Genomic DNA, 26,344 nt, shown 5'->3' on the forward strand with positions numbered 1-26,344 from the left:
GATGACAGTGAAACCTGTAGAGATAAAAGTTGATGGTCCTGTCAAGTTTTGTTTAATAGACTTGAGGGGAAAATGTAACCCTTGATAATTCTGAGTTCTTCACTGCATCCTGCTCTATATGTTATGTTCAAGAATGGTAAAACCAAAATCTATACAGTGGTGCCCCGCAAGACGAATGCCTCGCAAGATGAAAAACTCGCTAGACGAAAGGGTTTTGCGTTTTTTGAGCTGCTTCGCAAGACGAATTTCCCAGTGTGGTGTAGTGGTTAAGAGCGGTAGTCTCCTAATCTGGGGAACCGGGTTCGCGTCTCCGCTCCTCCACCTGCAGCTGCTGGGTGACCTTGGGCCAGTCACACTTCTTTGAAGTCTCTCAGCCCCACTCACCTCACAGAGTGTTTGTTGTGGGGGAGGAAGGGAAAGGAGAATGTCAGCCACTTTGAGACTCCTTAAAAGGAGTGAAAGGCGGGATATCAAATCCAAACTCTTCTTCTTCTTCTTCTATGGGCTTGCTTCGCAAGACGAAAAATGAAAACGTCTTGCAAGTTTGTTTCCTTTTTCTTAACACCGTTAATACAGTTGCGACTTGACTTCGAGGAGCAACTCATAGAACGCAGTGTACATAGTAGCCTTTTTTGAGGTTTTTGAAGACTTTGGTGATTTTTGAAGCTTTTCCAAAACTTCTTTTGCAGCCATTTGGTAAGTTAAACTTTTAAAACTTTTTTTGGGGTTTTTGGATTTTGGGTTGGGGTGTTTGGAATTCAAGGACTTGGTGTTGGGGAGGGGTTTGCAAGAATCTGGAAGCTTGTTTTTTTTCCTGCATTTTTATGATTTTCTGTGACCATTGGGCCACTCTGCTGTTTTTTTAAAAAAATTCTGAATTTGAATTTCTGTGTGGTGGGTGGCTGGGGGAACAGTTGAGGAGGGGGTTCTTCAGCAAGAGGCAAAGAGTGGAAGAGGAACCTTCTTCGAGTTGTCCCCCAGAGTCTTAGAAAATGTACTGTACACTTTGTTGATTTTTAAATGTTTTTCTGTCATGTTTAGAAACTTAATTTATTGTTCCTTCAGTTTTTGAAATGCTCTTTACAGTATGTGTGACTTTAAAGAGCACTTAATAAACTCTTGTTGTACCAAATTTGGCTTTGTTTGGACTTTTTTTGACCATAGGAACGCATTAATTGAATTTCAATGCATTCCTATGGGATTTCGTGCTTCGCAAGACGAAAAATTCGCTAGACGAAAAAACTCGCGGAACGAATTATTTTCGTCTTGCAAGGCACCACTGTACTTTTAACCATAAAAATTAGTTGTTAACCAACTTTTCCAATCCAGAAAAAAAATTATAAAAATGGAACCCGTAATGTCCTCTTCATGTTTCACTTGCAATAAATTTAGATAAATTGTTTTTAAATGAAGTCATGCTATTTAACTGCATTCAACGTAGACCAAATATCCTTGGTAATATTTAGCACAAACATTTAGAAATTGCTGGTAGTCATCTAATTATTATTTTTGTACTGGCAGCTATGTTGTTTCAATAATACATTTATTAACAAAGTAAATAAAAGTACAAGCCTAATCCTCTAAAGAGTTCATTATATTTTATTTATGAAACTCTATCCACTGTAGTGCAAATGCTGATTTGCTCTATAGCAGCTGAAGTGGTCTGGATATGGCCTCGATATTATTTTGATCCTAGATCTTCTGCTTCAATAATCAATATTTAATTGACCTCAGTGCAGTACCTCATAGAACTGTGTCCTAAAATGACAATGGATTTCCTAGGAAATGTGAAATTTGATGCAACAGGAATACCTTAGCTGCCCCCCAAATTAAGAAATCCAAAGACATTTTATTCTGTCATATCTTATTGGCCACTTATGATATTAGACTATTATGCCTTTTCCAGAAACCTTGTGTACAGCAGTAGGCTGTATACAGACTGCTGAGCGCAAGGATCTCCTCCCATTGATCACATCCTTAGTGCTGTCAGATAGGACAATACTAATACTATTTAAAAAAAAAAAAAAAAATTATTAACCGACCAATCAAATCAAATCACATCATATAAATTCTGAATTACAAAGCCGAATTTTAAATTTTTGTTGAGGTGACCCATATTTCAAGTTCCGAAGGGGGATTCAGATCATCTTCTTGCTGCTGTGTTAATATCCACAAATCTGTCCAAATAATGTTCATAATTCTATCCAGTCTTACCTTGCTGTTTCCACATCTCATCTTGTTCGTATATTTTTCTTTTTTTCTTTATGATCTCTTCTGATCATCTCCTTAAGCAGGTAAACACCAATTATAATCCTGTGTGAATTTTCCGTTCGTCCAGTCATCATATCAAGATGGTTTCCATATATCATCACTCTCATAAATAACAGCACTCTTTCCATCATTAATCTCGCAAATCTGTCGCACTTTAGTCCCTCTGAGGAGGCTCACCCACAATATGAAAACAGATCTGTCCCTCCTCCCAGGCATAAGTCTTTCGACAGAACTTGCCAAGATGGCGACGATATTTTTTGCTGCATCATTCCAAAGCTCTTATGCTTTCCATGATCTTCTTGAAACATGCTTTGGTTAGAAAATTATCTCTACACAGTCTTAAATCCACAGCTTAAGTCATTTAAACAGCATTTCTGACTTGTGACTTGTGGGGGGGGATTCTTGGTTAATCACATAGAGAAAAGAAAGGAAGGTTTTCCCCCCTCCCCCATCCAGTCCCGTTGCCGAACATACTGAGCCTTAGTGTGTCTTCTCATGATTTATTCTTGTTCCTCCGACCCGTCTTGTTTATCAGAGATCTCTTCAGTTAGCAGTCTTTACTCCCCCTTCTTCCTTGAAATATGTGCATTAGCTTCCTCCTAATTGTTTCTTTTGAAGTTGCTGCAGCTAGAGGTGCGAATCAGAGACAGTGTCCAGGAGCGCCAAGATCCGCACAAGGGCTTTCTGCCTAGTGCCCCCACCCCCACAAATTCGGGGGTGGTATAGGGCACAGCAGGCAAGGGCAGTCCCCCCCACACGCTTGGGGGGGGGCAGGAGGCTGTTTACTCCCATCACAGCCTCTTAATTACCTCGTGTGGGTCGGAGAGATGTTATTGTCAGCCATCTTCCGATGCGCCCCTAGTGGCCACCAGGACAATACTAATACTCTGCTGTGGGCATGGGGACAAGACACTGCTCAGGACAGAACAATGTGTTTAAAAAGAACATCAGCTGCAATGTGCAGAGCTCCCTTTTCCCATTATAACATCTATCAGAACTTAGTTTGCAACCTGGTATCATTGCACCATGTGTCCATTCTGCATGTTAGCTGTTGCTGACTACAAACTGGGAAAACACATAAGGATGTCAGGATATGTGGTGAGTTCTGATAGGTGCTATTGAGCAAGTGGTCTGCTGTCTCATGTCATGTGACCTCCAGATGCTGTATGTTCTCCATGAGGTGTGACAGATATGCACAATAGCCAGTTGTTATGCACATTAGCCGCTCAATTTACACATCCCCTAACATATGCAATTGAACCAAGAGAACGAAACCAAATGAAATGGCAGGCTCCTTTAAGCTGTCTGAGGGGGAGCTACCCCCCCACAGCTTAAAGGACCATGGGTGGGGGAAGGGATTAACCTTGGAGGACCCACTTTCTCTGCGACCAACCTCTGACTTCCTCACTCCATTCCCCAGTGAAAATATCATGAGACTTAGCTTTCTGCAGTACTAGTAATATAATGATTACCATAATATAATGGAAGCAGTGGGAATGATCAACAAATTCTGATGTGTAGCTCCTTGCAAATATTTGTGTGCAATTCATCAACAGTTTAATTAAGTATTCCAACTCTGAACTTAGCTATTTGGAACTACATGCTCAGTAGTTTTTGTTTAGACATGACATAGGACATACATTAGTAAAAAGCAGCTTTCTATATATGTCTTAGTTAGTGTTACTAATTCTTAGTGAAACTTATGAATATATATTCAGTTTTAGTATGGACATAGATTATGGAAATATATATTTTGCATCACACAGAGTTACCAAACACACAGCAATATTAGAATTCAACATAGCATATGGTTCTGAAATCTAAGTTTTGCTCTTCTAATAGTTTTGCTCTTCTACTCTCTACCTATATGTGTGTCTTCAGCTAAATAGCAAACACAAATGCATTGTGGCATTACGGACATACTGCAGTCACATGGAATCACGGTCACTCTGATGCTTCCTGACTTGCTATCAAAAGAACATAATTATCATTACAATGAATCTATAAGTACTGACAACATTAGCTGCTGGATAAAGAATATGAGTTGTAATGAAGTCTACATTAGATGAAAACAGGCCCTTTGGCCTTGAGCTAGTGGAACTAATCCTTTAGCATAAATATCCAGAAAGCTGGGTTGGGAAACAACTAAGTTTCTTTTGGAGCCTCCTATACTATATGCATTATTTTATTTTATTTTTAAAAAGGCCCTGTGTTTCTTCTTGACTCATTAAATAAAATCCTTTAAGGTCATTATATTATCTTTTAAAAAAACTTCCCTCTTTCTGCATTCAACTAAATTGGGATTTTGCACCACCCAGTACCTTAGAAATAGTATCACGATGCAAGTGGACACATTTTTAACACCATACTGCTGGCTAGTGAGCTAGTAAGTTGTAATTCATTTGTATAAAGAGATTGGGATAAACCTTGTCTTGAGAAGGGCATGGATTTTAACAACTTATTACAAAATATCTTCCATTTTAAGCCAGTGAAAGTTCACATCCTCAATCTTGGGAAGTATGGCAGAGAAGCTGTTTTAGCTGATACTTTCTTATACCAGCATCAAAGGCACCCCCACTCTGTTCTCTGTAGTGTGGCTAATGATTTAATTTGCATGCAAATTCCAGATTGAGGCTTCAGATTTTTATTAAATGAAGTGTAAAAGTATTTTTAAATCACAAAATACCCTTAACTTGAGACATGATTCTAGGAAACATAATCTTGTGGAGTACAGGAAAGTTAAGAGGTACCCAATATGTTATACAAATCCAGTGGTTGCTCCCAAAACTGACTGCACTGTCTCCTCCAAAAGTTTCATCTTAACTTGTCATGACAGACCACTGTGACAAACCCTTTGCACTGCCAGGCAGCAACCAGTGATTGTGACATAAGGGCAGGATGCAGTGATGTCACAATATGAGGTTAGTTGTCTGAGGGTAGCCAGTGAGTTAGGGACTGAGTGAGTTAGAGACAGGCTCTGGTGAAAACAGGCTCTGGTGGAGTGAGTGAACGAGACCAATAGTGGGTCCAACGGTCAAGAAGGAGGTTTCTGTGTTTGCTGTAGAAGGAAATGAGTGGCAGGCGGGGCTCATGAACCTGGGAAGGTAGGCCATCTAAGAAAAGGAAAACTCTGGTCCTAAACCTCTGCTGCCTTGCGGGATATCTTTGGGAGGAGAAAAGGCTAAGGAAATTTTCCACTTCCAAATTTTGGACCGAGTGGAGATTTTTCCAAGAAACCCTCTGAAAACATCTTTCTTTCTTTCTTTCTTTCTTTCTTTCTTTCTTTCTTTCTTTCTTTCTTGTTCTTATCAGTGACATTGTCTCCTCTGGTTGTTTCTTTTTTAATGCCATTGGCATAGTTCAGACATAACAGGAAACCACAGTTTCTCACTCTTTGAAAAAGCCACAGCAAGCCAGGGTCTCATATGTTCCCCCTGTATACATCCTCAAGGAGAAAGACTGAAGCATTTGCTTCCGGTTTTAAAGAGGAATCACTTTCCTTTGATGTTCAAATGCAGGAACCTGTAATTTAAGTTCTACTTATTGAGAACAAAGTCACTAAGTATCGGTTCCTGGTTTGCTCACTTAAACTCTAGTTCAAATGTCAAGAAGAAACTATGGTTTGTTTAAAAGCATAAGCTTCTGATATCTTCCTGAGTGCAGAAGAGAGGGAACAATAGTGATAGGGGGAAAGGATAGGGATTTTTGGACACTGTTAAAAATGTTAATGAAAAATCATAACTAGTTTCAGCTTAGCCCTATACATTATTGCTATTTATTATGTTTCTTGACAATGTTGGGATTTTCTCTATTAAAAGGATAGGCATAGCCTCTTTCCTATTTTTATTGGTTTGTTTTGTAAAAGTCAGGTTTTAGCAGAGAAGAGCCCAAAAGCGGAATTTCCACATGTCCTTAAAGGCTCAAGAACTATTTGCATAATTTTAAGAGCAATCCTGTTATTTTTGTGAGACTTGACTTGCGACTTCTAGCATCTGGAGTTGATAAAAGTGATTACGCAGGGGAATAAAGCTGGAATAGGAATACCAAGGAGAAAGAAAGTCCTATTAGCATATTACTAGGGGGTGAGATTAATGAAGGTTAAAAAAATGGCTAAGCTTCTGATCTGTTAATCTGTCTTACAAGAAAAACAATTAAGAAGCCATATCAGACTCGCCATGCTCCCCTTACGTACCTATGTTCCTTTCAGGAATCAATGGGGTAGCACAAATATAACTTCAGGGGAGGAATTTGGCTGTAATTCTTCATGTCTCTTGAGAGCACTTTTTCTCATTAAAGGCAGATTGACAGTGCATAAGCGCAGTCATTTCTATCCATTAATTTCTGCCCCCTGCTTGTGTATGTTGCTTTATTTATTTGAATTCTGAAATTAGCTACATTTGGAATAAACCCTAATATTCCATCAGTGAAGCGTTAGCATTATTATGATACCCTTACTGTGGTAAAAGTAAGAGTTACATGACTCAAAGTAATGCTGTAATATATATAGATCAATCAATCAATCAATCAATCAGCCAACCAACAGACTTAATCATCCTTCCTTAGAGGGAAAAGCTCACTAAAGTAGTATCCAATGAAAAAGTTAATAAGCTCAATAAGAGTGTCAGTTTTTATCAGCAACAGTTTATGTAGCAGTTTCCTGGAAGAGAACTAGTTTCTGCAATTGAGCACTGATGCCTAGAGTCATAAGAGCCAACTCCTAGGGGCTGTGGGGGTTTTGGCCCTCAAAATATAATATTTGATGGGGCTGGGCATTCCCATTCAAATGATGTGTGCACACTGTGTCATGTGATTGATTATGTGGGGGGGGGGCTTACCTGGACCCCCACAATATTGTATTCAACTTTGCACCCCTGCCTGGAGTAAGGTAAAGTAAAGGGACCCTGACCATTAGGTCCAGTCGTGGCCGACTCTGGGGTTGCGGCGCTCATCTCGCTTTATTGGCCGAGGGAGCCGGCGTACAGCTTCCGGGTCATGTGGCCAGCATGACTAAGCCACTTCTGGTGAACCAGAGCAGTGCACGGAAACGCCGTTTACCTTCCCGCCGGAGTACCCGTTTATCTACTTGCACTTTGACGTGCTTTCGAACTGCTAGGTTGGCAGGAGCAGGGACCGAGCAACGGGAGCTCACCCCATCGCGGGGATTCGAACCGCTGACCTTCTGATCAGCAAGTCCTAGGCTCTGTGGTTTAACCCACAGCAACACTCGCGTACCTGCCTGGAGTAGAGAGATCCAATACTCTTCTTGTAGGGTGTTGCAAGGCATCAGCAGAAGCATGGAGTCTGCTTCTTCAGCTCTGTGCAGTCACACATTTGATGCATAGATAGCAGTACCTGCCGGAACCATGAGATGGAAAGCCAGCTGGACAGACCCCAGCCGGAGCGTCTCCCTTCTCAGCCTTGCCGCTGCGGAGATCCATCAGTCATCCTCCTCTGACGTGCGTCTGTGACTCATGCTGGCATGCATGAGCACACGCTACTCAGCAGAGTAAACACACAACAGATCTGGCTCGAGGTGTGGATGCTAGGCTACTTTTATTGTACATAAATCAAGACAAAGAAAACATGGCTTCTTTCCTTGTCATTCTTCTTGGAGAAAGAGAACACAAAAGTAATACAGAGCGGATGTTCTGCTCACGAGACTCCAACAATCTGTGCTGGAATGTAAACAGACATGTGACATGTAACAATCCCACATATCTGCAGCAAGGGTGGAATGGAATTCCCAACAGTACCTGGCACAGACCAATGAAGTCACCATTCATATCTGGTGTGGGTGTTGCAACCCACTCAACACCTATGCACCTGTACAGTGCTCAGGTAGCAGCTCTTGTTCCTCTACTTCCAACTTGTGATACTTTCCTTACTCACTAGCCATGTGGGAACTTCAGTGCTTGTAGAAGATAAAAAGGATGACCCAAGCACTTTTGGGTCCCATAGATTTCATTGAGAGGGTAAAAGACATACTTAAGATACTGTATACACTTACCTAGGAGTAAGTCCCACTGAACTCAGTAGGACCTATTTCTGAGTTGATATACACAGAATTACACTGCAAATCTGTTTACCACAGAAATCTATGGGACTTAAAAATTGCCAGCTCATGTCTCAGAACTGTGGGCTCAGATGAATTAAGAAGTTTGGTTGTTGTGGAGGGAAAACTGGCTGTATTTAGACACCAGAAATGAAGTCTGTGTGGTGACAGATTCAAGTGCTCTGGGCTCACTGAAATCCAGAGCTTGAACTTATTCTACTTTGGGAATAGCTAAATCTACAGTGAAAAGCCTGCTTCCCCTACATTCATTCAGAGAAACAATTCAAGCACGCAGAAATAAGGTATGGTAGGATCTGCTTTGGACCGTATCACTTTAAAATGCAGGTGGAGAATCATGCTTGAATCCCACCCAGGAAAACCATTTAGCACAGTCTCATATTTAAGCAGTTTCTTGGTAGCAACAAGAAATTACATGTAGTGAGATTGCAGAGGAGGGATGAGGTGTTCTGTGTCTCTTCTGTGGTGTCCAGCATGGCAGTCAAGCAAACTGCGAAAGGAGGGAAAGCCCCTCTTCTATGTTCCATGCAGAAATGCAGTGGGCTGCTGTAGGAGAGAAGGAACTCTCTGTTCCTCCTCTGCCAGGCCCCAGCTGGTAACTTTTGTGGGCTTCTCTACAAGGCTGCTTCAGAACACAGAAATTCCCCATCAGGAAGAAGGCCATTCTTCTCTCTGGCATGCTATCTTCCCACAGACAGGGAGGTGTTTTATTTTTGTTTTGATTTTACAGGAATAACTATCCAGACATGTAGTTTTCCACTTGTAGTCTGAGGTGGTACAGCTTGGAACGATTTTGGTATATGTTTTGTCTGCCTGCATGAATCAGCTCTCAGTTTCAACCTGTAAACTTGTAGAGAAGGTTCTTCATAGAGATACTGTAGGGCACCAATGCAGCATCTTTGAAGGGAATGTACCCTAGAGAGACCACTTGCCATAACTCTGATGGTGGCTGCAGTTGCAGCCCAGCATGGCTTCTGAGGAGCCAAGGATTTAAGCAGTCACCCTGCATGGCTGGCTGACGTCAGCACTGACCTTGGCTAGCTGTGGGGGCTAGCACAATTGTTAAAAGTTTTAATGGGCCACTCAGAGGCCCAGAACAGTGGGGGTGCCTCACCTGTGAACCTGGCTGGGCCAGTCTTCAGTCTGGTCTGCTAGTGGGTCATAATGAGCAGGGCATGTATAGGGCCTTGCTGCGGAATTATTCAGCCACTGTTATGTGGGGCGAGGAAGGAATTTGCCTGCAGACATATTGAGCCTGTTTTGCAGGGTGTGGGTAGGCGTGCCTTCCTCTTAGCAATTGTCACAACTTTGGTGGGAAAAGGCATTGGGTTGGACCCTTAGTCAAGAACTTGGGGTACCCCAGTAAAGGGGTCCAAGGGTGGGGTCTGTCCAAAAGCCCAGAGAAGGACTGCCAGGCAACAGAACATCCTTGAAGAATAAGAATAATAATACTTAGTTTTTTTTTCTGGGGGGACATATACGCCTAAACATTTTGTGAATCTTTGTACTTTTGTCCATTTACTGTATTTATTTCCCCCTGATTTGAACTATAAAATGGTGATTTCCTTGAGTCAAAATGAGAGTAACTCTAAACATATATATTTTTTAAAAGCACTAATAATACAGTGGTACATCGGGTTACGAACTCAATTCATTCCAGAGGTCCATTCTTTACCCGAAATCGTTCTTAACCTGAGGCGTGTTTTTGCTAATAGGGCCTCCTGCTGCCACTGCATGATTTCCGTTCTCATTGAGGGGCAAAGTTCTCAACCCGAGGTACTCTTTCCGGGTTAGTGGAGTTTGTAACCCGAACTGATTGTAACCCAAAGTGATTGTAACCCGAAGCGTTTGTAACCCGAGGTACCACTGTAATAATAATGATAATGCTATTATTTAAACCCCGACCATCTGGCTGGGTTTCCCCAGCCACTCTGGATGGCTTACAAGCATATATAAAACATAGTAAAACATCAAACATTAAAAACTTCCCAATACAGGGCTACCTTCTGGCATCCTGGTGGGATTTCCCTGTTAGATCTGCGTCAGTGGAGGATATCCTCTCACCAGGACTGACCCTAATGGATATATCAGTCAGCAATTGGGTTGGCTGATTCAGGACACATACCCAATGCCTATGCCAAATCCAATCTACAACTGTAACTAATAAAGTTGTAGCCATTTTGATTCCACGCTGGTGTCATACCTATAATACATTAATTTTGTTTGTTTCAGCTACAATTTCTAAAGGTTATTCAGTGTTGCATATGGTTCAGAAATGTAACATTAGCTGACGAAGTAGGTTCTGCTCAGTTTGCTTCCCCAAAGAAGATGATAACTCATTCACTGCAACCTAGCATGAAGAAACCACCAAATTGCAGTATTTATCTAGCCATTAATGGCAGAATAAGACAGCTTTTATACACCGACTCAGGCAGTGCTAAAGACAGAAAGAGAGTCCCTGTTCACATGGCTAGCAATGAACTAATTAGCCATCAGAGAAGAGGAAGTCCTCATTGGAATAAATGGATGTGTTTAGGCAGCCGCTAGAGCAGTGTTTGAAATTGCAAATCTAAAATGAAAGCAAAGTTTGCAGTGCATAGTGGGTATTCTGTGAGCCAATACATCCCTGGTTCCTATTTCTTTTTGGTGGCGATTTAGATTTGATGACAGGTTTAGAATCCACTTATAGAAATTGTAAAGAAGAACAAGAGTGGAATAAAGGTTAAGAAAACTATTTTCTGAAATAAAATGCATTGCCGTGTAAAGATTATCTTTTCTATTCATATGAGAAAGTTGCTCTATCAGTGCTATTTTTCTACACAGAAAACTGGTATTTAATACTAGGTGCTGCAGGCATGCATAGTGAATGGATAAATCTCACTTGGCCTTGAACATAAGTAGATTATCTGAAAAGTTATTTCATTTTCCCTTTTATAATATTTCCAGTAACTGCCTAATGTTAGCATTTTTGCATGTATTTACTCCTTATCCCCATTTACTAAACTCCCTTGCCTTTGTATACTTAACTATCATTTTGTTCTCTAGCATCTTTCCAATTGTCAGTGAACATTCTTAATAGTCGGTGCATCGGGCATTGGCATCCATTTCTGACCTCCCTTTTTACAAATACACATGCTTAATAAATTGTACAAGGAATCTCATTCAATGTCTTGGGGAATTATGCAAATGAAAGGCTATATTCTCCTCCCAGTGGGCTCTCATTTGCATATGCGTAACTCATGTCAGCTTGAACTCATAAATCCCCAAGATGAAAATACATCTCTAGTGGATTCTGACAAAAGGCTTTCTTAGAAAATGTTAATTAACTACCCATCAAATTCGGGTCATTTAAAACGATTAAAGGAGGAGGGGAAGGAGTAAATCCATATACTGTTGGCTAGATGCAACTGTGTCTTTTGAATAAAAGATAGTCCATGAGCATTGTAGAGTATCAGCCTTTTTTAGCCACCCTGTAATAATATTGAGCATAGTAACATCTAACAGAAAACTAGTTTAGACTTTACATTTCTTGGCTTACTTAACAGAAATAACTCCTCATGTGTGCAATGTGAGGAGGAACTAAAGTGATTTAGAACTGGCTGTATTGGGGTGGGGTGGGGGGTGGGACTCAGTTCTGAGTGACACCAGCAGCGAAAAGAAGCTAAGGAGATCTGGCTGGTTGCAGTTTTGTATACAGTGGCACCTCAGGTTACAGACACTTCAGGTTACATACGCTTCAGTTACAGACTCCGCTAACCCAGAAATATTTCCTCGGGTTAAGAACTTTGCTTCAGGATGAGAACAAAAATCATGCTCCGGCGGCACAGTGGCAGCAGGAGGCCCCATTAGCTAAAGTGGTGCTTCAGGTTAAGAACAGTTTCAGGTTAAGAACGGACCTCCAGAATGAATTAAGTACTTAACCCAAGGTACCACTGTCTAGCCTGGCGGCGGCGTGCTACTAACCAAAGCTTGTCCCTTCTGATCTAGTCTTTCTGGCTCATTTGCAATCTTAGTATTGCTACAATGTGGGCACTTCAGTGGACATGCCAGAGGGCAGGGGGAACTGTAGGTTGATTGTGGCCGTCCCTGCCCCAACCTACATACAGTATAGTCATTATGAAGATCAGGCTACATCCTAAATATGTAGGATATGTACAGTTGTAAGGCTGTGCATGCAGTGGAAAGGCTGCATGCTCCACTACTGGGGGCTTAGAGTAGGTGGGGATGTGGCTGGTGCCCCCCTCAGGGTGTGTGGCATGCATCCTGGGGGCGCGGTACACTGTGTGTGAGGGCGTGGCGGCATTCTGGGCGCATGATGCGCCGCCTGTGGGGGTGTGGCACCTACCATGTGGGAGGGTGTGTGCGCTGTGCATGTCCGGGGGGGGGCTGCCACGATGGCACCCTACTGGAATAGTGGTGCCGGGGGCATCCGCACCCCCGTTCCTCCGCCAGTGTGTACATGAGGACTTCTCCTATCCCCTCCTCCTCTGACCTGGCCCTGAGAAGGAGATCAGAAGCGGTTCCTAATGTTTTTAACTAACTGCAGCTTAGGGTTAAGGCAAACTATCTTAGTCATAATTACAGTTTACTGAGCGAAGTCAACTTCAAACCAAGGGTTTGTGGCTTGTTTCAATAAGCTCTATTTAAGATTAACCATAGTTTGGGTTTGGAGATAATTCTAATTGTAAATGAAAGTGAAAGTTTCTTATCCTCACAACTGGATTATTGCAGTGCACTCTATGTGGGGCCACCCTTGGGGTTGATCCAGAGGCTGAAGGTGTTGCAGAATGCAGAACCTAGGTTCTTCTGGCGGGGGGCGGGTGAACTATCACTAGCATATAACGCCTTGCTTGCAAAGTTTGCACGGCTGCCAATTTGATTCTGGGCCAACTTTAGGGTGTTGGTACTAACATATTTCTTTCTCCTGCAAACACAGAACACAAGCTACATGAACTTGCTGTCTTCTTTATACAGACAAGATATCAAAGCCATGAAGTGGCTCTTGTGTCTTATGTACACAGATCTGGTGTTTAAATAAGGAGTGGATGTGACCAAATGAATCTAATTACCAACTTCAATATAATTATTTCCCCCTAAATGCTAAGAGATTGTAGGAATTTACTAACATCCCAGTTTAAACTATATTCCAAAATTAATATGTTTTTTTTTAAAAAAAAATGCATAGAAGTCTCTTTTAGTGTCAGGGTGAATACCTTCTCTAGCACCTTGTTATGTTGTAAGATTGTTATTTTCAAAATAATTGATATCATCTATAAAATAATTTCAGTGCTTGAAGTAAGCTAAAGCTAACATAACCCACTGAGCAAGAAAAAACCTTCCAGAATTGTCAGTATGCGCTCCCTTTGCGATGTTTAATAATTTATCAAGCCTTGCTGACCCCTAATTGATTGCAAAAGCCAGCAAGTGTTTTAGAAGTCTCTTCCATTCTATCAAACTAGATGGATGTTTTTTTCCTGTGAAGCAGAATGTAATCACCCAGAAAAAAATCAATCAGCAGCTGTATGTTAGATATGAGTGTAGTACACTTAGGCCTTCATTCGAAATGCCAGTAGGTGGTTGTTAATTGAGTAGTTCCACTGACTTTAATGGGATTATCATATGAGAGTTGGTTGCAGAATCATTCCATGCATTATTCTCATCTTTAAACAGGTAAAAAAGAGTAACACTCACAGCAGTGAAATATTGATATTTCGTAATGCACCAGTTTGTTATATGGGATATAACTGCTGCTGTTTCATGTTGCCACATAAGGTCTTAGCTACTTTAAACACACAAGGATGACTCGTGGATCTCTAACAGTTGGATAAATTAATCAATTTAAAACTGGGTGGTCAGTGAATCACTCAAATAGTAACCTATCAAAGGAACAGAATTTGGTTCTCAAAAGAAAAACTCACACATTCATTTCTGCTTTCTCTCTGCTTCCCAGCAGGACATTTGTCCCATTAACTCCCTCCTCCCTCCCATTTATTTCTTCCAGGGTTTGTTAAGCCACAGTTTCCTGTTACTCCCAAACCATGAAATTATGGTTTAAGGACTGGCTACACACCAGGATTGGAAACTGTGGTTTGATCCTGGTTTGCAAACCAATATTTTATACTGTTTACCTTATGCTGGTCTATGACCATAATAAACTGTTGTTGTTGTTGTTATACCGTTTACCAGTCCAGCCATGAGATAAAATTGTGATTAAATTAGTATTTAACTAAGTATTAAAATACAAATTTTCATGCAGATATTTTTTAAAAAGCTGCAGGTTAATCCAAAACATGACAGGATGGATTTATGAATAGGCACATACAAAATGGAAATGGACCAGAAATAGCCATCCTTACCTGTGTTTCTTTGGCAGTGTTGGGGCCATAGATATGTGACCAGAGCATTTCAGATGCTACAGTGGCCTTGACTTGGTCTAAGTTATGTAGCTGTGCACACACACACACACACACACACACACACACACATATAATGAATTCAGGAGAACAGAGTATGTTACGTACTGTCATATGGCTAAGCTTTTCATTCAATTTCTTTTTGTGGGTTTGGATCAGGCATGATATATAGCCAGTAACCCTAATAGCTTCACAGCAAAGTAATATACAGTGGAGACAGACCTAACTGGGTAGTGTAGCATATAAATTATTTCAACACAATGAGCACACACAGTAAAACTCGAGGGAAAGGGAGTTCAGAGAGGTTCTTCTTCACATTGAAGTAGCATATGATTTAGTGATGCTTAGTTGCTGCAGACCTTGGATATACTCCCTGGTGACCTAGATGCGTGGAAAAGCTGCTTTGTTTTTTGTTTTTGTAAGGATTTGCACAGTTGTTGGTCTCTCAGACTCACTGCCATACCTACCAGCCCTTAACACAAATTATGTGAATGTTCTATTCACTTTTAAGTAAAAGATAAGCACATTAGTTTTCAAAAGCAAGTTCTGCCTCTGGCATATCTTATCACTCACTGGGATTGTTTTGAGAAATGCAATATAATTACTTATTTTCTGTGTATGCCTTCCCATGTACCCCATTGCAGAGTATAGTGTAACATAGCTGCCTGATCCGCTGGGTTACTGAGAAGTCTTCTTGGTGGGGAAGAGAAAGCTGGTTTTATTCACAAGACAAGCATATGGCTAGAATGAAAATGTGGATTCTTCTTCATTTTAATGGAACATTTTATACCAGTTTAGACGCAATCCTAAGTGCGTTTACTCGGGAGTAAGCCCCTTTGAAAACAAGGGACTTATACCTTGGAGTAAATTATTCTTTATTCTTATTAGTATTAGTATTAACTAAACTTATTCCTCAGTTGAAAAATATACATGAATAAATACATTATACCACAGAAAAAAGATGGGGAAATCATATAACTCCAAACAACATATGGGAGACCCCCCCTCCCAGCAAATAGCAGTATGTATAAATATGTATATGCATACATTGTTAAGCTTCTAACCTATTGGAACATAGACTCCTAGAAGTTGAGTAGAGTTGAAAGGGACCCCAGAGGGTCTTTAACCCCCTGCAAGGTAAGGAATATGCAGGTGGTTCATACGGGGATTGAACCCACAACCTTGGTGTTATCAACACCATGCTCTAACCAACTGAGGTATCTGCCGCTGAGGCCATGCTGTGGGGGATTTGAACGGAGTGGAGGCATCCTTCTGTTCAGCTCTGCTGGCTGAGCCAGCCAGCTTCTTTCTGGCCACAAAACATGCAAATGGGCACGATGTTTGCTGGCAGTTTCCCCACTGGCAGAAGTCAGCAGGAACACCCAACGTGAAGCATTCTGACCCCAGCCGGACTCATTGCTGTCACATGGTGGCGTCAGACCTAATCCAGACCCAATCACTGCACCAGCCTGGAGCTGGCTGGCATGGTTATCAGGCCTGATTCCACAATCCTGATTGCATTGTGTTGATTGGTAGGCTGAACAAAATGGCATTTGAGGTTTTTCCAACCATCTCCATGACAGTATGAATCTAGAGGAGGAGCCAGGAGAGTCTGGTTCCACGATCACTTAAAAGTCAGTAATTTGTGGAAAGGTGGAATATACTCAAAAGAAATAAACAGGAAGGAAAAATGGACATAGCTATTCAATGTACTATTTGAAGAGAGTTGAAGCAATCTTTCCTGTCCATTACTGAGCATAATGTCATTCTGAGGACGGAACTGCTTTGAGGTCACATTACAGATAGGAAAGTGATTAAGTAATTTGATTGACATTCACATGGAAAGGTTAGGTTAGGTTCAAGTCCAAAAGGTTTAAAATAGTGCAATATGGCATTTGCTATTGATACACCAACTGAATATTCTTTACTATAAAAATTTTTACTTAACATTTCTGAAGCAATGCAATGAATATTTGTGTTTAATTGCATCTGTGTTTCATCTTTACTTTCTGTCTTTCTTGTAGGAATAATGTCTGATCACCAGTTTGGAAATCAATTCATGTGCAGTGTGGTTGCATCTCACGTAAGCCATCTACCAACAACAAATCTCAGTTTTGTTTGGATTGCCCCACCTGCAGGAACAGGCTGTGTAAATTTTATGTAAGTGTCAAGATACTGTTGCTGATAATGCTAAGGTTCTTTGTAGCATGGCTACAGGAAGTAAAATGCATGTAATTGTTTCAACCATGAATCTCAACATATGTGGAAAGATTTATCTCCAGTGAATATTTGGTATTGGTAAAAAAGCTAAGCTACCAGTCTTACAAATCAAGAGGCAGATTGCCTGTGTCTTGTCTATGATGGGTGGTTCATAGCAGCTGCATGGAGAATGGTCAGTTTTGCTCTAGTATCAATTGTTGCACAACAAGCTACCTTCATTAGTTATATTTATAATTTAATAACACTTGGGGTGGTAACTTTCTTGGCTTACAGAGGAAGCTCGTGACAGTTTTAGTACAGTCTTGGAGATAGTTCAAACACTCATAAATAGCTCTATGTAAAGCCAAATAAAGGAAGTGATCTGACCTAGCGCACCAATTGCTGCCAAGTGAAAATTTGAGTGCAGTGGCTAAAAAATGTACTGCCACACTGCTTGAATTGTTGCCAGGAATTGGCAGACATAGATCTGTAAACACACTGAGTAAGATGATGCTTTTTTTATGCGTCTGTGAGGCCGTGTGGACCAACATATACATTTCTCAGCCAGCCCAGTGTATAGGATGAAACTGCAGACTGAATTTGTCCTAATCAACTGAATTCAATTTGCAGCTTCGTTCTGCAAAAAACAAGTAAAAGGTGAAAGATTTATACGATCTGAAGAGAAACCAGAATGCAGGTGGGCCTCAGTCTTGTTCTCTGCCACCCCACCCCTGCACACTTGCATGCACACACGAGCAGACTTATACACAACCCTCTGTGACAGAAAGGTTTGTTTGCAGGGCAGTTTGGGTCACCAAGTGTTTTTTTTCCTGCCAGCAAATGGTTGACTGTCAACAGTGTCTGATTGGCCAAAGTTCCAGGGGAGGGAAATGATTGGTTTGGAGAGGTTAGACAGGTTTCAGGTTGGGAGAGAGGGTGAAGGGGTTCTGAGGGGAAAAGGAGATACTCACTAAGGAGACTATCCATAGGGAGAGGACAGAGCCTCGCAGCTGGGATAGGGAGACCAGGCTGAGGGTCTGGGGAAGGTATCCAGACAGGAGTGTTCTGGGAGGGCTGAATCTGAGCCAGGAGAGACAGATCCGGTGTCTTCCTGGGTGTCAGTCTAGCCAGGAACGGAGAATTCTTCTAGGTACTTAAGACTCCCAACCCAATAACAAGGAGAGAGGGGATCCCCTGGGTCTGTAATACCATTTATTATACCTCAGGTGTGGGATTGTTAAGAGAGGGGGGTAACTGAGGAAAAATGCCCCTCACTCATGAACCAAAGGATTAAGCTGTGAAGGAAGCAGTATAGTGTTGAAAGTGTGACAGACACTGATTTGAACATTTTACCATCTTTTCTGGAAACCTGAATATTTATCTACCTGAAGTGTGCCGACTGATGTTTAGTTACTGAAGTTTAAGAAGAGTTGTACCTATAATATTGTGTTTAAGCCTGAGACATCTTATAGTTAAAGTAACTAAGTTTAATTCTACCTGAAAGAACTCATTTCCTGACCCACTTTGTGTCAAAAACTCCCTTTGTTTAGTAAAACTTTTCGTATTTGTTTGATCAACTCCTGCCTTAGACTCTAAATCATTTAGTTTTCCCTCACACAAGTCCCCCACTAGATAATATGGGGTAAATTGTAGGAAATCGTGTAATTGGTGTACCGTGAAGTGGTTGCACTAAATTTAATTGAGAGCTGGCCCAACGGCGCCAGGGTGAGAAAGTGCCTTTCCGCTGTCTAACCCTCACCCCTCTTCAGGTCTCTCATGCAGATCTGCTGAATAGGTGGGGTTATTGGCCACTTGTCAAATGACTGATTTGATGACTAGGGCAATTTGCATCTGTCAGGATGCTGATGTCTGCTGTCCGCTGTCTATTATCTCTACATTGTTGTTGTTTTATTTCTGCCGCTGTTACCAAAATTTGTGGAGACTTGTAGCACCAGAACAATTTGCTTGGGGAAACTGGATGAGGCCCCCACACTGAGAGTTAGTCATCCCTGGGATAAATGATGCAGTTGACAATTCTTGTTGTTAGTCCAGTCTTCAGCGTGTTATGAAGTTGGTGCTTTGAATCCTAAACTTGGATTTTCCACTGGCAGAGACCTCCTTATGGGAATTGCATTCTGTTTCTGGTATCCATGCCAGTGTAAAATACACATGAACACTTCCTCCAGAAAGGCTTTGTCAACAGCCTATTACACACTGGCACAATGTGCAAGTGAGTTGTGGTGGATGCCAAATCATGCAAGAAACTTGAAAACTGTTTCAAAGAATTCAAGAGCAACACAGAGTCACTACTGCAGCTCCCTCTTATGTTTGGAACCCTCCAGTATATTGGACGTCCCTAAGTTTTATGCACAAGAATAAAGGTGTTATCCCACTAAACTCCCATTGACTTAATGCATCTATTCACACTAAGGTAACCCAACACTATTATCTTGCCATTGCAGAGAAATGGTGGCTTGCTTGAGTTTATGGTTGAACTCAATAATAAATAAAGGACTTCAGCTCATTCTCTTGGCCACTAGATTACACTAGCATAAGAGATTTCCTCCTCACCTCTATAAAATGACAAGACTTCACTCCCTTTATATTGCTATCCTCCATGTTTTATCAGCTGACAACTTTGTTTTGATCCTCTCCAGCTTGCAAGACTTGGCATAAAACGCAGTAAATCTCTCCTATTAGGATCATCAAATCTACAGATAGCAATTCTTATCTTTTGAGTGACCTGGCTTATGTGGGATGGGGGGGATGACAACATATTCTGCTCTTCATTGGGTGGGTGGGTGGGTGTGTTTTAAGATATATGAATACTTACTTGGTTCTGTTACATTATGCTATATGACAGAGACCTGTATATGCTAAATGATATCACAGTGTACCACTGTGTAAAATAAGAAGTTTTTGTTTACTTCAATACGTGCTCTAGAAACAATCCTGTCTTCACTCATGCAGGCCCGGGTTGTTGTTTTTTCATTTTCTCATTTTACAAACTTATAACGATACAAATTTACACATCCAATTTAAGATACCAAATATTATTATAAACCCCTCTCCTCTTTCTGCAGTTGCTTGTCAAAACATTTCACCACTGCATATACAATTTAAATCTATTTATTATTCGTCTTTTATACTCAATTTTAATTATTTTATTGCTCATTTGCAATTCAATCCTGCTAGCGTTTGAAGCTGTTTATGATAGTTCTTCAGATAATCCTTAAATCTTCCCCATTCTAAGTTAAAAAGTCTCTCTTCTTGATTTCTTATTCTTCCAGTAAGTTTCTCCATTTCTGCATACCATGCAGGTCCAGTTTCCAAGGTGATTTCCAAAGGAACTAGCATGCCTACAACACAGCTGAAAGTGGACATTTCCAGTCTGCCTCCGTGATAGACTGATTGTGCCATAATTACATGGCCAAAAATCACAGCAGTTGGGGGAGATTGTTGTGAGGCCTCTTTCACTCTGTATAGTGCCATCCATTATGCTTGTCAAATTTCATTTTGCTGCTGTAGTGAGGGCATTTCCCTTTCCCGTACCGTACATAGCATGCAAATATAAATATATGCACATTTATTCTATTATTGAAGAACAAAAAGAAACAGGTGCATTGTCAGGGAGCTTGTACCCAGGTGGTGAAATAATGGTTGCTGATAGGTTTATTTTTTATTATTTTTTTAAAGCATAACACCTTCCTTCATTAGACAATACACTCTGTTCTTATGGAATAGCCAGAGAATTTTATGTAACTAACTGCACTGACAATAAAACCACATTATGTGCAAACACAGAGCATTAGTGGAGGGGAAAGGTTCCTCTTAAACAGAATATACTTATGTGTTAGCCACCACAGACAAGCTTAACTTCTCATAATATTAATGATACTGATAAGATTTAAACTCTTAGGCCAAACTGGACAGCAGACATTCATCCAGTAAAACATTTGTGGCCAAAGTAGGTAAAGAAGACAGACGTACTAGAACTAGGGCCGCATTTTATTCAGTCCAGATCTCAGCAGTGGCAAACACTTTGCAGAAGCAATTATAACTCACCCATATTTGCTAGTGATTCCTCATCCAGCCAGGGGTATACACTGCCTCAGTGGAATTGCAATCCCTAGCTGGATTGGGGCATTGGAAAAACTACAACTAACTTCAAAAGCATGTTGAAGCATGTGTGAGAGGAGGAAAACCCTGTTTTCATCTTTTGATTTCCAGTTAGTACCATTTTCTCCTATGTTTTATTTACTATTCAGCATACATCATGGACAGAAATACATGTTGCATCAGGGTAATGAAATCTGTGGTCCTCCATGTTGTTGGGCTCCACACTGGACATGCTGGTGGGAGTTATAATCAAGCACCATCTGGAGGGAAGCGAGTTCCACATCCCTGCATTATACACCCCTTCAATGGCCACTTCCATTCAGGAAAAATGAACATCAGAAGGGGGCAGTTTAGAGTTGGGGAAGAATCAACCTTTCATCCCCTCGCTCTTTTCCATCTGCACCTGTGCCATCCAAGGCACTTCCAGTTACGCCTTCCTGAAGCTACTTGTTCCTAACAGAAGCTGCCATCAGGGTTTTGTTACATGCGTTTCTGTGTAACATTTCACTTGTGCCATTTGAGTGTATTTTGAAGGAATCCTGCAGCCATCCCTGGTTTAAAAAATCCTACCATGCCGTAAACAGTTAAGGTTAGCATCATGTGTAAAAAGTGTTCAGCATAGAGTGAATTATTATCTGGGAAAGTTGAGAGTCATGTTTATCAATGAGACTGAAAAATAAGCCTCCCTGCACTGATACTGGGACGAGAATGACTCTGCTTAGTCTTAACTCACTCTTGATGTTAATTCATCCCCAACCTCTCCACTGACACAGATCACAGGTCTGCTAATTAGTTCCCAGTATTTTGTAATGCTGGTGTTTATTCCTTAAGAACTGAACAGAAGCTACCAAACTGTCCTTGAGAGCTATAAGAAGATAACAGCTTTCAAATACCATGGCCATACCCTGGATTTCATCACCGGGCCTGCCTGCTATTAAGAAAAACTATTAGAAAACTTCAGCACAAATGATAAAAAATAAAGATGAATGGCTGACATTTATCCTTAGAGTCTCTCTAAACAGCATATGCTTCATTAGCTGATAACCATGCTTTTTGATGCTCAACTTGAGCCAAGGAACATTAATTAAACTGCTTTTTGCTTGAGAAAAGTTCATAGGTTATGGCTGTGCAGTGCTTTTTTTTTTTTTTAACCATTCTCTTAATCCTAAATTGCCCGATAATCACTGAATGCCAAGCCTTTATTTTACACTGACCAGACCTGTGCTAAAGACAATCACAGCTACTATAAAAATGTTAAAAGGAGGATAGTGCTAAGATGTGCAGTTGCCACCCCCAAAAAGGAACCATGAATTTAGTTCTATTTTCCCCACCCATTGCAAAATACCTGCTCACCTGGGGCTCCAGAGGGGGTGGCCATTTGATGCCACCCTCCTCCAGAAGTGACAGACACATTGTTTTGAGCAGGCCTTGCCCACATGCCTACTGGAGCATGGGCACAGGGGCTGTGTCCTGCCCACACCTGGGGTATTTAGGAAGGTGACCTGGAACAGACCACCCTCTTGGCTGATTAACACAGAATTTGACTCCCTCCCACCCAGACTGTTACGGACCAGCTTGGTGGGGGAGTGGGCAAGTTGGCGTAAGGACCTTGCTTTGGTTAACTGGGAGGGATTTTCCCAGCTTGCAGGTTTCTGCCTTCCTCATAGCAACCATCACAACTTTGGTGGATACAGCATTGGGCTGAATCCTTAGACATGTGGGTACCCTTGTTAAAGGGGTCCAGGAGTCTACATGGGGACCAATGGGGGAGCTGTATTGGGTTGTGGCACCCTCTGCAGTTGATTGCAACTGCGGTAAGACTGCTGGGAATGTTGACTTTGGAGTCTTGGCTGCAGTTGTCTTCCATGTTCAACACTAAATTACACCTGTATTACTGAGGAAATCTACATAGAACGATCCTTAGTGCTTTTCAATTAGACATTGCTGTTACAGTTTGGTACTTTGTGCTCACATTCGTTTGTCATTGGCAATGATAATGACTCCTAAGCAGAGAGAGGCATGCCATTATACCTTTGAATGTTAAAGCCTCACACTTTAATAAATGACTTCACATATTATGGTTGCAAAAATGATTTCAATTACTTGAAAATTGCCCAAGCAAATTGTGCTTGATATTCTGATGAATTTACTACAGAAAGTCCCATAACTACATTATGGGGAAAATTTCCATTTTTAGTAGTAAATTTCCAGTAGCAATTATATGTTGTGGAAAAATTAATGCCTCATATTTGAAATATTGGCAATATTTAGTCACCAAAGACGACTGCACTTATATTGTTTAGAGCAACATCAGACACCCTGCAGTGAGCCTACAATGAGGGGACCTGTTCTATGACATGTCACGTGCTTATGTACATTGTAAATCATCTTAGCTTTGCTGGCCGCAGATGCTAGCTGTTGTGTTCATATGCAGCTTTAAACCATTGTTTAGTATTATGAGAATGAATCGCAGCAATCCCTGGCCTTCTGAACTTTCCTGTCCCCTGTCCTCTTCTATAGCAGCCACCAAGGAAGAGACTGGAAGTTTTTGCTTCAATTTTGCATTAACCACAGTTGTACCATGTTGTCCAAATCCTAAACTGTAGTTAATCTAACTGTAGCTTGTTGGAATAAATCAGCTTCAGAACCTATTTTATTTTGTGTTACATGTATACATTGCCATAATGTTATAGTAAATCACTTTTGGGGGCCACAAAATGCAGTATGTAATTCTTATTAGGAAGTACTGATGTTATATAGGTTTATATAACGTAAAAAATCACTATAGGTGCTTTTTACAACAATAAAACTAAAAGCAAAACTAAAAACCTTGTTAACCAGGAGAGAACTTGGAAAACATATTAGGTGTTCCAACCCCCCATCATAATTTCCTAAGAAAGCTTATAAATACGAAGAACAATTTACCCTTAACTGATAGGATCTTCCCCAATACAGTGGTGCCCCGCAAGACGAATGCCTCGCAAGATGAAAAACTCGCTAGACGAAAGGGTTTTGCGTTTTTTGAGTCGTTCCGCAAGACGAATTTCCCTATGGGCTTGCTTCGCAAGACGAAACGTCTTGCGAGTTCTTGCGAGTTTGTTTCCTTTTTCTTAAAGCCGCTAAGTCGCTAAGCCGTTAATAGCCGCTAAGCCGCTAATAGCCGCTAAGCCGCTAAGCCGCTAATAGCCGTGCTTCGCAAGACGAAAAAACCGCAAGACGAAGAGACTCACGGAACGGATTAATTTCGTCTTGCAAGGCACCACTGTATCTCCAATTTCTGTGTTCTGGGGAATCTAAGCATTGCTAAGAAGCTTTCTATGAGTTTCTCATTGAGATGTTTACTAATAAGTAGATAGGTTTCTCTGAAAGAAATCTTGGACATCACAGCTGTTCCTCCCTACAATGCACAGCCATGAGGTGTGTTCTAAGGACACACTCACAGGTTTTATGGGACAATGATAAGGCCCAGCTAGTGCTCCGAACGAAGTGGGCTTATGCTATGCCCTATGCTTTGAATTCTCTATGACACTTTAAGGATTCAGCTCCACAGAAACTGTTGAGAGAATAAATAAAAAGAACAGTTGCTTTCCTCATCTGACAAGCTGATTCAGAAAGTGTTCTCTGAAGGTAGGGCAGCAGTCTGCAAGCTTTGTATCTGAATTTATGCATCCCAGATCCACTGCAGGGCACCTAGGCCTCTGCTGTGGCATGCAAATTATATATAATGAAAGCAAAAGGTGCCAAATTGGTGTCAAGCATAGGACATCCATCTCTGTTTTGTTTATTTTAAAATGTAAGTATCATGCAAGACCATCTCACAACAAGAGGTGCAGACTCTGATACCTTCTGAACCTTTAAAATTGCTTTTAAGGCTGAATTTATGGGATAAGTATACTATTGTTCTATTTATTTGTTTTTATCGTATTTTCATTTTATGACTGGATGAACCACTTTGGATGATGGTGGTTGTTTTGAAATTTAAAAAGTGGTATACAGTACAAATTCTTTTAAATTAAATAAAAATACATAAAAATCAGCAAGGGTAATTTTCCCATGAAAACATGTGGTTGTTTTCTGCATCTCATACTGTATATATTTCAGTGGGAGAGTGTGAGAGTGCTAAGCACATGCTTAACTTCCTTGTTGAAATACAATTTAACTGCTTAGCTGAATTACCGTATACTAAAATTTTGTGCCAGGGAAGTTAATATAGAATGGTAGGAAATGTCTATAACACTAGCTTGCAAACCTGCAATGAACCCATGATGCACAAGAGCAACAGTCTGGTCAGATCTTGGGCAGGGAAAGGGGAAAACCAAGTATTCATTTCCAATTTGCTCATGTCACTGTAACTTTCCAATAATAGAGTCCTCGTGTTGCTAACATGTTTTTTTGAGGATTTCAGATACTCTCTTCCAGATATGTAATTTACGTGTCTGTGTCTCAGATTGTTTCTGGTGGAGGACAACTGTGCCTACAGATATATCTGTGCAAACAGTATGTAATTCAAATAGAGAGGCTTAAAACATTTATAGAAACATCCAGCAAGATTACATAGTCTGTTTAGATACTTTTGACTGTGGCAGAAAAGTGACATGCTGTCTGAACACACCACATTTTCGTGGTAAACCACTGAGTTAGAATGTCTCTTCAGTTTGTTAAAAATAGCAAGGTGAATATCCCATTGGAGAATTATGTAAAGACTGATGTACTGCGCTTAATATCTCACATATCAGACATGGTCGAGCTCAGATTTGCCCGAGCTCTATTGAGCTGGCAGTGATAGGTTGGAATCCAGGAGAACTCCCAGATTACAAACTCTTCCTTCAGGGGAAGCGCAACCTCTCACAGAACAGGTTGTGCACCTAATTCCTGGGCCGCCCTGGGTGGGAAGAAAGGGGGAGCAGAAAAATTATTTTTGCAGCCTTGTTTAATCTTGCACCTTTCTAAAATTTATTTATTGGTGTGTGTGTTTTCTTTTTGTAAATCTACTGAAGAATAATATATACTCTCCCTTCTTCTGATAGAAAATGCTCTGGGGGGAATAGGGGGTTGTGGAGGGTCATTTGTGGGAGAATGAGATTTGTCCCTGTTTTCATCTGAGGAATGTTGGAGGGTATGTTACAGCGTTACATAACAGATTGCCAAAGTCATGTTCGTATCAATAAACATTTTAAGAATATTTGCAGCCATTTGAAAAACATCATACATAGAGAGAAAATTGCATATTTCTGTATTCATTCAGAACAATGGTGAATTAACCATCTGGTTT

At 40.9% G+C, this 26,344-nt stretch overlaps 1 protein-coding gene across 3 annotated transcripts in view; it reads left to right on the plus strand.

Moving 5' to 3' along the window:
• The window catches only part of RELN (reelin), a 285,563-nt gene that overhangs the window by 47,897 nt on the left and 211,322 nt on the right, over window positions 1–26,344 (plus strand). For 2 of the 3 annotated variants that reach the window (XM_081023370.1, XM_081023371.1), the window contains exon 3: window positions 16,779–16,914. In XM_081023370.1, coding sequence (XP_080879496.1) covers window positions 16,779–16,914 — 136 coding nt within the window. Of the gene's footprint in view, window positions 1–5,230; window positions 5,376–16,778; window positions 16,915–26,344 lie in introns of those variants that run through there. The other variant, XM_081023372.1, reaches the window with a different exon arrangement.

Source organism: Podarcis pityusensis, assembly GCF_964106645.2.
Source record: "Podarcis pityusensis genome assembly, chromosome: 10".
Classification (NCBI taxonomy): Eukaryota; Metazoa; Chordata; class Lepidosauria; order Squamata; family Lacertidae; genus Podarcis; species Podarcis pityusensis.